The sequence below is a fragment of the Rhamphochromis sp. 'chilingali' genome (genome assembly GCF_963969265.1).
Source record: "Rhamphochromis sp. 'chilingali' genome assembly, chromosome: 9".
Taxonomy (NCBI): Eukaryota; Metazoa; Chordata; class Actinopteri; order Cichliformes; family Cichlidae; genus Rhamphochromis; species Rhamphochromis sp. 'chilingali'.
In genome coordinates this window covers 35,553,734-35,567,455 of record NC_137936.1, presented here as the reverse complement: position 1 = coordinate 35,567,455, position 13,722 = coordinate 35,553,734, and the positions used below count along the sequence as shown (strand labels likewise).

The window sequence follows — 13,722 nt, the reverse complement described above, 5'->3', positions numbered from 1 at the left end:
ACAACAGTGTGCTAGGTGTCTGATATTAATGTTTTGACTCACTCTAACCCTTTACATAGAGTACGGCGCTCAGCAGGGAGATTTTGATGTAAAAATCCCAATAACTATGAGCGATTACGTAACCATTAAACGCAGACTTACTATGAGCTACAGCTCTGTGAAACAATGGTGTGAGCGCCCCCTCGTTTCAACATAAACGTGTTTTATTCACGAAAAGAAATAAAGCCACAATCCTAAATTGAAACAGCGATGTCTTTGATTAGTGGAGGTCAACGTCTATGCCTTTGTGGCCCACAGATACAATCAATCGATCAATCAAACTCGAATGTGTTTGGAGAAAGAGAAACTGAGTATTACCCAAAGAACATCATCCTCACAGTCAAGCATGGAGGCGGAAACATGCTTTGGACTATTTTTCTGCTAGTGGTACAGGGCAACTTTTCCACATGGAGGGACCAGTGTGAATGGGACAAGGTCTTCCAGCATGACAATGACCTAAAACATATCACAAAGGCAACAAAGGAGTGGCTGAAGCAGTGGCTTAGCCAGTCTTCAGACCTGAAGCTTCCTAAAACAACGGTCCCCAACCTTTTTTGCACCACGGACCGGTTTATGTCTGACAATATTTTCCTTTAAAGGCAGCTAAATTGAATTGAATTATAGGTCTTTAAGGTGTCGCAGATAAATACAACAAAATAAAACCAGTAGCGGTACCAAAAAAAGGAAGATTTATTCATAACACACGGGAAAAGACCGAGGGAAACAGAGTTAATAATAAAAACCATTTAAAAAAAAAATAACGCTAAAAACCAATTAAAACCCTGAAAGCCATAGATTTTAACCCGGGCCTCAACTCTCGCGGCCCGGTACCAAACGTCTTATGGCCCGGGGGTCGGGGACTGCTGTCCTAAAAGATTTAGAGAATTTAGAGAAGAGCAGTGGGCCAAACTCCCAGCTGAGATGAGACAAGAAATGTCTTACCACTTGCCAACAAGGCTTTCTCCAACTACTAGGCCATGTTTGGTTGGGATTAAATTTTAACTTTAAAAAGAAAAAGAAAAAAGCTGAAATTGTGTTTTTTCTGGAGTTTTGGTTGATATTCTATCTCTGTCCCTTAAAATGAAACCACCATAAAACCTTTCATGTCTTTGTAAGTGAGCAAACATACAAATTCAGCAGGGGATCAAATAATGATTTTCCCCCAGTGTATGCTTTACTATTGTACTCGACAAGCTTCCTCATCAAACTTGTCACACTTGACCCCCTATAGCAGGGTGCTTGAAAATGACACCAGAACACATTAGAGGCTCTCACCGCTGTGTTTTATTACATGATTATTTTGGCACGAACATTTACCCACCAGAGTGGAAGCTACACCCCTGAGGCTCATCCACTAAATGGAACATTTACCCACATTTGGCAGTTTGCTGGGTGCTAATTTGAACTCTGGATGTCAGAACTTATGAAATAAAAGAGCAGTAAACATGTTTAAATGCTGCAAATCACTGTAGAGTAAAACTGTTATTGCCTGTATGGCAGTACTGTAATACTGTGCATGTGCATATACTTAACAGACAGAAACAGTGAAAGCAAGTTTTTCCCCCTCAGATATTTTCAGGGTGAGCCCTCTGAACTGGCAGGCTACTACTTCCAATACAGCAGTTTTCCTTAAAATGAAGGACTGAGGCTGTGTTTCGTGTCCACGCTCCACTCACATTTACGCAAACAGACAAATGCATGTACGCTGATTTTAGACATCCCAGCTAAAGGAATCTGGATGCATTCATCGAAAAAACTGTAGTAAATACTGCAGTGTGTGTAGTTGTGTTATTGTACATACAGTGACCCCCTGCAGGACGCCTCCTGATTAATGTCTCGAGTCAGTGAAGCGAGACCAGTCCAGGACAGGTATGACACTTCATTTAGAGAACATCACTGCTACCTTCCTTCATTTATCTCACCTTCTGTCGGGTGTCTGTGTGTGTCTGTATGTGTGTGTATGTGTGTGTTCTCACACTCATTTCTTTCCCCAACATCCATTTCAGTATCTAGTTTACTGTCTCTGCTTAATCTAGCTTCTGAAAAACAAGATGACAAAATGAACACAGAAGAGCATTTGTGTGAATTTCCTTTGTGTGACTGTAATTTTTTACAGTGTGAGCGCATGCATGTGTGCGCGTGTGTGTCTGTATGTGTGTTGCTATTCATAGTCACGAAAAGGTCTCATCTTGAAGACACTGGCTGACCCATCCAAAATAGCAGATTACCAGGTACACACACATTCAAAGCTGAAAAGTCAATCTGATCTCTTGGCAGCCCACCACTTTTAAAAACAGCATTCACACTGTTGGTGACTGATGGACTTCAATTTTCTCTTCCCCTGTTCATTTCACCGCCTCTCAGCAGGAGCCTGGATATTAGGCTGTGAACAACCAGGAGAGAGAGAAAAGGACGGCTGTTCGAGCTGAAGCAGACTGAGAAGCTAAAGAAGGAGAGAGGACATAAACTGTCAGGGGTACACTGAAATTGCACAAGGAGACAAACGAGAAGAGCGGGGGACGAGGAGCTAAAGAGCAGAGGGGAAGCCAAAGTCATAAATAAGCATCGGGCCTTCTGAAATGTTTAAATGTCATCACTCAGGAAGTCAGATTTGTTTTTATTTTACATTAAAATGTGACCCCACTTGGGGAAGGTTGAGAAAGTTTGATGACTTCCACATTGTAAACAACTGCTTTTTCACCCATAAAGTTGCCATCCAGACCTAAATAAAATCTAGAGTTTACTCTACGAGCTGCTTCAGCAATTGACATTTCAGCTCAGGAGGGACAAACAAACCGATGCAGTGAGCTATACCAGCAAGTTTATGGCCATCCTGCTCCTTCAATAATCCAGCTTTCTGCAAAATAAAATGTTCTCTCCTGCTCCCATGTTTCCAGGAATCTTTCAGCTCAGCGATGGACGCTGGGACTGAATAATGGCGATGTCAGAAAACCTACAACTGGGGTACAAAAAAGTTTATTTTTTAAATTCAAAGGCTGACTTTGTTTACTGAGAAGTTTAAAATGAAAAGTGACACGCAGAATTGATTTGGTTGAGGGGGAAGCTTTGATTATCATGTCAGTAATAGCTTTCATTAGCAAGTGAAAACAGGCCTCACATCCTCTATGAATATCCGACGGCAAAAAATGATTCATTTCCCCAAAACTGAACTCATTTCCGGACTATTAAAAATCATTTTTTCAATGTCAGAAAACCTCAAACATTAATTCCCACCCAGGCAAACCTCTCTGGAAATTTTTTCATTACATTAGGGGCGATCGTGGCTCAAGAGTTGGGAGTTCGCCTTGTAATCGGAAGGTTGCCGGTTCGAGCCCCGGCTTGGACAGTCTTGGTTGTTGTGTCCTTGGGCAAGACACTTCACCCGTTGCCTACTGGTGGTGGTCAGAGGGCCCGGTGGCGCCAGTGTCCGGCAGCCTCGCCTCTGTCAGTGCGCCCCAGGGTGGCTGTGGCTACAATGTAGCTGCCATCGCCAGTGTGTGAATGTGTGTGTGAATGGGTGGATGACTGGATATGTAAAGCGCTTTGGGGTCCTTAGGGACTAGTAAAGCGCTATATAAATACAGGCCATTTTACCATTTACATTTCAACAAAGAGATGGTGATGGTGGAGGTAGAAAAAGCCTTGATGTTACAGCGTTCAATGAAAAACACATAATCAAAACAAAGAGATTAAAAAACGTTTTACACATATTATGTGTCTAACAATAGTAAATGTCAGCGCTGCCCCAATTAAAATGATTAACGGTGCATTTTTCTGAACATTTCCTCTACCTAATTATTATTTTCACCTCCCCAGTTGGTGCCTTTTTTTGCTTCTTGAAGCTCAGTGGTAGAGGTAAGAGACTGTCACAAAATACAGGAATACTCCACTGAGGTGCATATTTTTAAAAGGGCTGCATATAAACCGAATTCCAAACATGTTTGGATTTCACATGAAAAATAAATATAACCAGACTTTAATGACTGGCAAATCTCATAAATCCATATTGTATTCACAATAGAACCTGTTGGATCCGTTACCAAATAACCAGTAATCAGTTGAAAAATGTTTGTCCAGCTGTTTCTTTTAACTTTTCCAGCCTTTTGTTGCACCCTTACAGCTTTTGTTTGATTTATCGCCACCATCAAATTCAATATGAGGTAATATTTGTCTTAATATTTGTCGATTATGTTCAATCGTGAATAAAATATAGCTTTATTTTTCACAGCATCCCAACTTTTTTAGAGCTGGGGGTGTATATGACTAAAAAATGCTCGTAAAATACTGACATATTCTGCATGTCTTAATCAGGAAATTCAACAATCAGTATAAAAAAAACTGGATTAAAAAAATGAGACTCAAATTATACATCAAGTTCTTAATCTTCTTTAAAAAAAACAGGCAGAGTTAAAACGCATCAGAAAAGTCAAAGATGGACATAAAGAAGGACAGGTGGAGACAGATAATCTTACCTGATGCAGAGCTGTAAGGCCGTCTTCATTGCAGAGGTCTGGACTCACATTGTTCCTCAGCAGGTAACGAACTGTTGGCAAAGTGAAGAAAAGGAATATCAATAAAGCTGAACGTTGCACATACACTTCCAGGATGTCTTCGAGTGCTTTGAAAAACTGCACTTCCTTTTATAAATTTATCCCCTTGCTTTCGCATAATTAAAGTCCATTTTGTGGCTGAGAATTGAAAGATCTTTTCGTTTCTTTCGCCGCTTGTGAGGCACGTGTGTTGCGTGGTTATTCGGCTGTTTGGAGAATAAACAAATTAACAGATCCAGGTTAAAAGCACGACAACACCCTATATACCTTAATTCCTTTTAATTGCTGAAGAGGCTGCAGGTGCACTTCAACTTAACCTTTTAGTTAAAGGGACATCACCAATCAATCTACAATCCATTAATCCTGCAGTATAATCGTGATGCATCTCTGCAGGGACAATCTCTCAAATTATCAGCCCAGCCAGGATGTTACTCAACTGACCTTGGAAATACAGAGGAATGGGCGAAGGGTGAGGTGGGGATTGTTGTGACGGAAGATGGTGATGATGTAACAATGCCTGGGATTACACAGTTAGTCTTCCCAGACAGATAAAACTGCCACAATTCACAACATATCAAGTGCCAGCTGTCTGATTGCTAAACCTGCCGGCCTGAACAGGAAGTGGCACGTAGGGCTCCTCTGAGTGTCATAATCACTCCTGCTTTTTTTTTTTTTTTTTTTTTTTGGGGGGGGGGGGGGGGGTTATGGCTGTCATCTTCCCAGACAAAAGACACCTCGTGAGTGGTTGAATCAGATTATGATGCTGAACGCTGAGAGAGACATGAGATGGTAATTATCACATCATGGCTCTGTACACACTGACATCACACAGCATGTGCACGTTTCACAATAATCTTTGTACAGCTGTCTACCTAAATCAGGCTTCACTTTCTCTATAAAGACTATTTTAAAATCACATTTTCCTTTTTCTCATTTGACAAATTTTGATGTGAATGCTCAGATGTGCATTTTTGTTCTGTAACAACTGATCTTGGCCACTAAAAATGTAACAACAATTTCCACAGATGTTTAAAAAATAAATAATGTGTCATGAATTCAAGCACTTTACACAACAAGATGCCAATCACTCATATTCAGGAATGCAATTATCCTTTTAAACATCAAAGTAATTACACCGATTGGCAGAATTATCCGTCTCACACGGTAACATTTATCTGCCATGCTGACAACTGTAACATTGTTTGCTCCACATCTGGTCATCTAATGGGGAGAGATACCCAGTATCTTACCACAGAAAATGTCAATCAATACTGAGCAGGTCCATTGTCCTTTACTATATAACCTCTGATTTAGATTCAACTCTAGTAAAGTAATTAATAAAGAACAGTCTGTGTGTTCTGTGAGAGGAGAAGAAAAAACTTAATCAATCAACCAACCAACCAATCAATAAACCCGTCATCTCAAACTGTAAAGTGTATTGTTGGGGGTACAGAGTACTAATTGAAACCTGCCTAGCTGAATGTATCGACATTTTGTCAATATTTCACTTCTCTGCTCATTATAACATCAATATGCGGTTTAGATTGCGCCATCTTTTCTTTATTTTGAGCACGAGTATATTTCAGCTCCTTTCAAGAACCTTTTGCATGAAAAAAACGAGCAGCAGATGAAAAGCAGGGTCTTCGGGAGGAGCTGTGCCTGGCATCTTTTGGCAGAAATCTTCTGAAAGTTAAGAACAGCTCGAGCTCCCAGGCGAACGCCCATGATATGACCTGCATTTTTTTGTGACAGCTAATAAAGAGCAGGGAGGCAGAGTGCGCTACAGAGGGAGGTCACGATAAGAAGCTGAATACAAATGGAAGTGGAAGGTTCAGTATTTAAGCACACTGGCTGAGTTGTTTCCTCTATGTGGGGGTTTAATTGAAGCACTGCTTAAAAATAATGGCAGATTGTCATAATGGAAGAACACTGTGCTCTGAGTAAAATGTGGCTCAGGGAGTCCTTTTTCCATAATAAAATAGAATGATAATGGCTGCACTTTAATCATTCTATTTCTATTACACAGCTTCCTAAAACCTGCATTGATTAGACCTCAGTTAAGCTTTTGATATTCACCCACACCACAGCAGTATAACTGTTATATGTTACTTTGAACACTTTTGGCATCGTCACAGTACGTCTACAACTTGAGTTGCTCTTAAAACCCAAAGACGCTGAACCAAACCAGAGAAAATGAGCTACTGCAGCATCACGCACTTGTGCAAAATCTAAGAGAGGAAATAATGATGAGTGCTCAGAGAACTGAACCAAGGTTATACAGTGCAAGCTCAGTCCGACTGCATCCCATAAACGCCATAAACACTTCCCTCGTTTTCTTCCATTTTCCTCCCCAGTGACATGGGTGGGAAAATATAATTGCTCTGCATTAATATTTTATTGGGTGGCCACAAGTTAGTAATGCATTAGGAGAAGATAAGTGAGTGTTGGCTAGACATTACAGTAGCAACTGACAAAGAGATGCACATGTATGACTATCAAATGTAATAAAGCTAAGACTGTGTGGTTGATGGTGAGTGAAGTACTTCTGCTTTTATCTCCAAGTCCTTAATTTAGCACTTGTAAAAAATAAATAACTAAATAACAATAATAATTTGCATATATTGGAAATTTCTGGGGGTGACCATGAGTGCTTAGAAAAACTTGGCAGATCTACGAATCCATGCTAACAACAGCTCACAGGGAAATGAAATCATTATCCAGCTTCCCAGTTTTGGTTCTCCAATCCAGGCTTTTTAGGAGGTTCTATATATAGTCTAACAACATGTGTTATTATACACGCATAACATTTACTTCACAATGAGTTAAAGCAAAAACCTGCTTATTGCCTTTTAATAAGGCTCAGGAAACTCACAAGTAAATGGTGACCACAAGATGTAGAATGTTATTTACTGACCGCGCTAAACATTGCTCAGCAATAAATTTGAAAAATGTTGTGAGGTGGAATCGACAGCTTTGTTCATAAATACAGTTTTGTTTACTCTGAAAGTCTGTGCCTAGAGACTGAAGGCTAATATATATGTCAGACTAAAGCTTTATGGAGATTAGCACATTAGCGATAAGGTGAGTGGTGCAATCGTCTGGCAACAAGCGTGACAAACACTGCGGGATATTATGATGCGTCGCAAAAATAAGATCAATCCAAATCAAATGTATCTATGCTTCATGCATGGAGCTCGTCCAGTGTGCAGTAAACAACAGATTCAGTGTCATGTAGCCACAATTGAGTTATCATGTGCCCACACCTTACCAGCTTGTGGCCATGAGTTATTGATCTTTTCCCACCTATGTTGCCATGGGGGCTCTGTAATTTGCAGCCCTGTGTTGTTACAGTGTACAACCGGATTGTAAACACGAAGCCTCAGAGGAACTATGGGACTAACATCACTTTGCAGCTGCATCCTCTGTTATTTTCTTATAATGAGAGAGGGATTGTGTTTTCCTGGATTTCAAAATATAAAGGTCCTTCATTTGGCTAGGTGCGCAGACTATAGCTGAATATAAATTGCATCCATCAAGCACACAAAGTTAAAAAAAATGGCCCCCGTTCCAGGCAATTTCTTTATATTAAGGAGATGAAATGTCTGATGTCAAATGGAGTACCTCAATATGTGTCTAGTCATATTAGAGTCCCTGAGGATTCAGTGTGATCGACCACAGCAGAGAATAACAGCCCCCTCGTAGCTAAATATTTCTGCTAAGTAACAAATCAAGCACCGACTGAATGCCGACACATGCCACTGTCTCTTCTAATTTCAGACTGAGTTTAAATTGCCACTAAGGCAATCAAAGACAAAAACTATCTATTAAAATAATTCGATTATTTGAGAATCTTACGACGAACTCACTTTAATATCTCTATTTTGGTCATAGGACGTCTGAAAGAAAGCAAAATATAAAGACAGATGAAGATATAAACGCATTCAGGATAGAACCCTCATCCACTTTATTTACACTTTCCTGATTCTTATTTTACAAATTAAATTGTCTGTATGGGGAAGAGAGGGCTGCCTACACAACACCCACCTCCTCCTGTCTGCATGCCAAAGGGCCCTTGAGCAAGAAAGTGAACCCAAAGTTGTTCGGGATGGTAGACGAGTACCTTGCATGAAAGCTCAGTTGCCAGTGCTATGTGAGAGTATGTGTGAGCCAAAATGTGTAAAGCACTTTGTGAACGACTAAAAGGGGAAAAAAGGCACAATACAAGTCCATTTCCCTTTTTCACTACACCCACGAGTTACCGACCGAGTGTGATGAGTGCAAAGCTGTAATGAGAGGACTTCAGGAGGTCATGAAAGAATATTGATTTTTTTTTTCCCAAAGTAGCTATTCCCCTTCTCTTACATGCAGGGATGCTAGAGTTCAGCTGCAATCTAGTCCCAAAGTACAGCTGGGAGGTGCTCAGCATTTTCTACAAGGAAATACTCACAGATTTGGTATAACCAGCCTTCTGGTTGAATATGGCCATTACATGTTTAGGCAAGAGGTGTGACCCAATACTTTTGTTCATATAGTACATTTCATATTCATAAGGTAAAAAGGTTTCATTTCACAGAATATTTGTTGGAGCCACGTGCCTCTCATGCAGCTTTGCATCACAGACGAACACACTAACCAGATCACAGGCTTAAGGTCCCACGGTACCACTGTTTGCACACACATTAATGGCATGTGTGTAAGCCAATAAATCAGCCCCGTCTTTACAAACTACATTAACTGGCCGTTCATTTCCTATTAATGGAAATCAGAATACATTTACCTCCTCAGGCAAGTCTCAAATATGTTATTCTACCGATATGTTGAGCAACAACTATCACTCTTCACCGACCCCGCTATTAATCTCCCTCAATCTCATTCTGCTGTAAATACTACTTCACCAGATACTTGTTGAATTCATGCCGTGGCGTGCTGAAGTTGTCCTGGCAGCCCCACATCTTTTTAATCTTTAATTTCTTTAATAAGTTAATTAAACATTTGTCCACCTATACCTCCATCTATAGGTGTGTAAAAACAATTACACCTTACCGATGCCCATGAGAAATGATTGTGAGCATGTCATTTCTCCTTCACTTTTTTATTTGCAGGTTATCCTCTGCATTAACATACTGTCGACACACACATTGTCTTTCTCATTGTCTAAGTCTGGAAAAGCAATCAGAAGGTGCCAGTTTTATAATAGTGTTTGTCGGCAGCAGAAGTCTGATAGCTGTGGAAATTATACATTTTATAAATATGTGAAAATCCACAAATGCGCATGCAGACAGCGCAGACACACTCAGACACATCAGACAGCGTAATGTGCCATCGATGCAAAATTACTCTGTCTGTGACAGGGTGAATATGCTTTGGAGTTATGATGTGCGACGATAAGAGAGGTGTGAAAAATAAAACGTCAGACAACAATGGATGCAATCCACTAGAGGAGTGTTGTCACTTAATATTTATGAACCATGCTATTGGTATTTTATTTCAGCTATCATTTAATGTGTATTTTATATTGTTGTGTCTGGCCTGTCTGACTCGATTTGTGTTAGAATTCATTAAATTGCTCATGAAATTCAGATTCTTTACAATTTATGCAAACTGTAGTTTTAATAAAGCATATAAAGGGCAGAGAGTGTATAAAGTATAGGACCATAGACCTTCTAAAAATCAGAGAGAAAGACACAACAACAAACAGAAATGTCTCAACAAACAGGAGCATATTTTATTTTCTCGTTGAGCGTGTCCACACTTTAGGTAGCACAACATGCAGCTGTAGTTTAAAAGAAATGAATCAAATTTTCTACATTTTATTTGCATCAATATTGTTTTGTGTATATGTGACTTAGTGATGCTGTTGTGACTGACTCGTCTCATTTCAAATAAAATTCCACTGAGGTCAAATCTCCGTGACGTGATTTGCAATAACGAGAGACTTCAAAATAAACCCCCTACCAGCTGAAAGATCGATCGCTGAAACACTTTTAAAATAAAAAACCACAGAAAGCAAACATTATCATCAAAAAACCCACAACAAATAACACCCTTTTAGCAACATAAACTAATTACCATACTGTAATTAACAGATAACTTTGTGAGCATTTTAGCTGTCACAGGGGACTAAAAACGAATAACACCAAAACCTCATAACTTTATCTCTATAATTAAAATTATAAGCTCTGTTAAAAAGTCAATTAGCAGCTTTAGTAAGCTTCAACAAAAACCAACAGGTTTTTAACTGAACTGCTTGACTTACTTTCCAAGTTCACTTTTTAGTTAACTTGCGTCTCCTGTGTCTAATTGTCAGAAAACATTGTAGCAGTTTAAAGGACCTGAATGTTACTGAATGTATCCATTTTCTTAACCACTTATCCAGCCAGTGTCGTGACCCCTGAACAGATCACCAGTCGATCACAGATTTAACAGAGACAGATTAACCCTCGTGCAAATACTCAAAGACGTGAGTCGACTGTGCTTGAAAAAAGAAAGTTCAGCAGTTAGGTCACGTCTCTCCTGAAAAAAAGATCTCAATCACAATAAGACTTTTACCTGGATAAATGAAGGAAAGCTGGCTTTTATTCAAAAATCTCACACTCGGATCGACGTTTTCTGTCTGAAAGAAGTTGCAATAATCTAACTATACAGGCAGATCTTTCTCTTATTTCTAGAAAGAACCACATCATCATTTCCATATACCAATCAGCTGGCCTTATAATGCTGAACATACAAGAGCACGAGTGATAAAAACTGGAACACTGAGATGGCTGCTCTACTTTTGATCAGCAGCACATGGACTTATCTCACTGATGGCACAGCCGTTTTATGACAAAGGGAAAGGGGAATTTCAGAAGATACCTGACATATAAACCGTAGAGTGAGGGCATAAGGGGTAAAATGCAGTCATAAGTTATACAGACAGATTCTGGAGTACCAAAAGATTCACAGGAGGGAAAGAAAAGCGCAGAAAGTAAAATTGAGTTGGCGACAACCCATGAATGTGATTCCTATCAGTCTGTACCAGTACCCTGTGGGACGGAGCAAACACACAAACAGAAAAATCTTTAAAAAGCAATCCATTACATGCAGGAATCACCATGGCAATTATCTGCATACCGCACAATCCACTAACACAAATCCCATGCACGTCTTCCTGGGTGGGTCCCATAAATTCCCACTGAGGGAGTAGACGGAGTTGGACGAGATGCTTCCCCAAAGATAAAAGATACATCAACAAATAACGGTGCAGGAACAGAAACCCACCCTTCCTTCCGGTTATCATCAAGTACAGTGTGTGTGTGTGTGTGTGTGTGTGTGTGTGTGTGTGTGTGTGTGTGTGTGTGTGTGTGTGTGTGTATGCATGAGTTGGAGATGGAAGAAAATCCTACACCAGTTATTTAGGTCCCAACTTTCCTGAACACAGATTATTGATAAGAAGATATTTCCACACAAAGACGCGTGCTCTGAATTAAACTATGAGATATCTACAGGACCAAAAAGGACTCTACAGCTTTCCAAGTCTTCTCTTATTAGAGCTATAACTCCTCTTTACTGCCTAAAGCTAGCAAAATAACATTTTGAAGGAGTAGTTCCAGTAGGTGATTTCGGGATGATAATAATGCACTGATAATAATACACAGCAAGTCAGCAAAGATCACAAGGCTCACTGGTCTACAGGAGATGGAATAAATGAGCCGGCTACGCCTGAACTAAAGCCCTAAGTACTCCACTGTGCATAATACACATACATATTACCGCCGTGCCTGTTCAAAAACACCGGCCAACACCTTCTGATGATAAAGGCTCACGCAGGACTTCAACATTAGCATACCATTGCAAAGGGTGAGCGCAAACCATCATATGAGGACTGCTCATGCAAACAAATTCTCACTCAATGCTCGAATTCCTTCCACAGCAATACACCCACTAAGTGTAAGGTGGCCACACACATAGAACCAGACTCCTTCCTTTAGAGGAGGGCTTTCATGATATGAAAATAGCACAGTGGTGTAAACAAACTGGTAAGCAGTGGTAAGTAACCAGTTCACTTACCACTGCTACTATCTGCAATGATATGTGAATTAACAACATAACATCTATATTTATTTTTTATGTATCATGGTTATTATAAATACATGGTAGTCACCCTTAGTTTATAGTTAAAAATCGACTTTATAGACAAAACTATTGGGCCACACCTCTTCAGTTATTTTTTCATTCCCATCGTCACAGGTGTATAAAGCCAAGCACCTGGCCATGCACTTCGGCTTTACAAACATTTGTGAAAGCTAAAGCTTGTTTTTCGCTGAGCTCACTGACTTCAAGTGTGATGCTGTAAAAGGACGTCACCATTGCAACAAGTCAGCTTGGATAAGCTGTACATGTGGAAACAATTAAGAACCATGGCAACAGAGAGGGGTCTCACAGAGTGGGTGCACAGTGCATATAAGTGGCAACACTCTGCTGGACTCAATGACAGCAGCACTCCAAAACCTCATCTGGAATTAACATCAGCACAAAATCTGTGCACCAGGAGCTTCGTAGCATGGGTTTCAATGTCAGAGCAGTTCCTGTAGGTGTAGAGTATAGTGTGCAATACGTTATACTGTATGTGACATTACATGATACTGATATTTAATTGTTTAAAATCAAAGTTATTATCAATAAACAGTTACTTTTTGAGGCGTTTCTTCAATTATTCTTTTCAAACAAAGAACATATTTCACAGATCAGAGTCTTGGGCGGATATCTGTGAAATTGGGGTTATCACTAAAGAATACCTCTCAAGGACCTTTCACTTTAACATCATCATAAGATCCACATTTGTGGTTTTCTTAAGAAGTCTTAGGTGGATTTCCATGACGTTCAGACCTGGCAGGTGTGCCACAGGATGGACTGTATGGTAAATTTGGTGCAAGACATTTTGAACAAATAAAGCAAAACTAGTAAGTGTGCAATTTTTTTTATGGCTGGTTAGCGAATCAACGTGCTAAAATGTGTTTGCACTGTTATTGTGAACATTTCACTAAGGTGATTAAAGCATTTAGCAACAGGTCTACCACGGGGTGCTTTCACAGAGCTGCCAACAGAGCGGACAGTTGGTGCTGTTTCAATAATAGTCAAAGTAATGCAGAAA

General features: G+C 39.9%; 1 protein-coding gene across 2 annotated transcripts in view; it reads right to left on the bottom strand.

Moving 5' to 3' along the window:
• The window catches only part of ppp1r16b (protein phosphatase 1, regulatory subunit 16B), a 97,713-nt gene that overhangs the window by 33,212 nt on the left and 50,779 nt on the right, over window positions 1–13,722 (bottom strand). For both annotated transcript variants that reach the window (XM_080890668.1, XM_080890667.1), the window contains exon 3: window positions 4,512–4,582. In XM_080890668.1, the coding sequence (XP_080746794.1) occupies window positions 4,512–4,582 (71 nt within the window). The remainder of the gene's footprint in view (window positions 1–4,511; window positions 4,583–13,722) is intronic.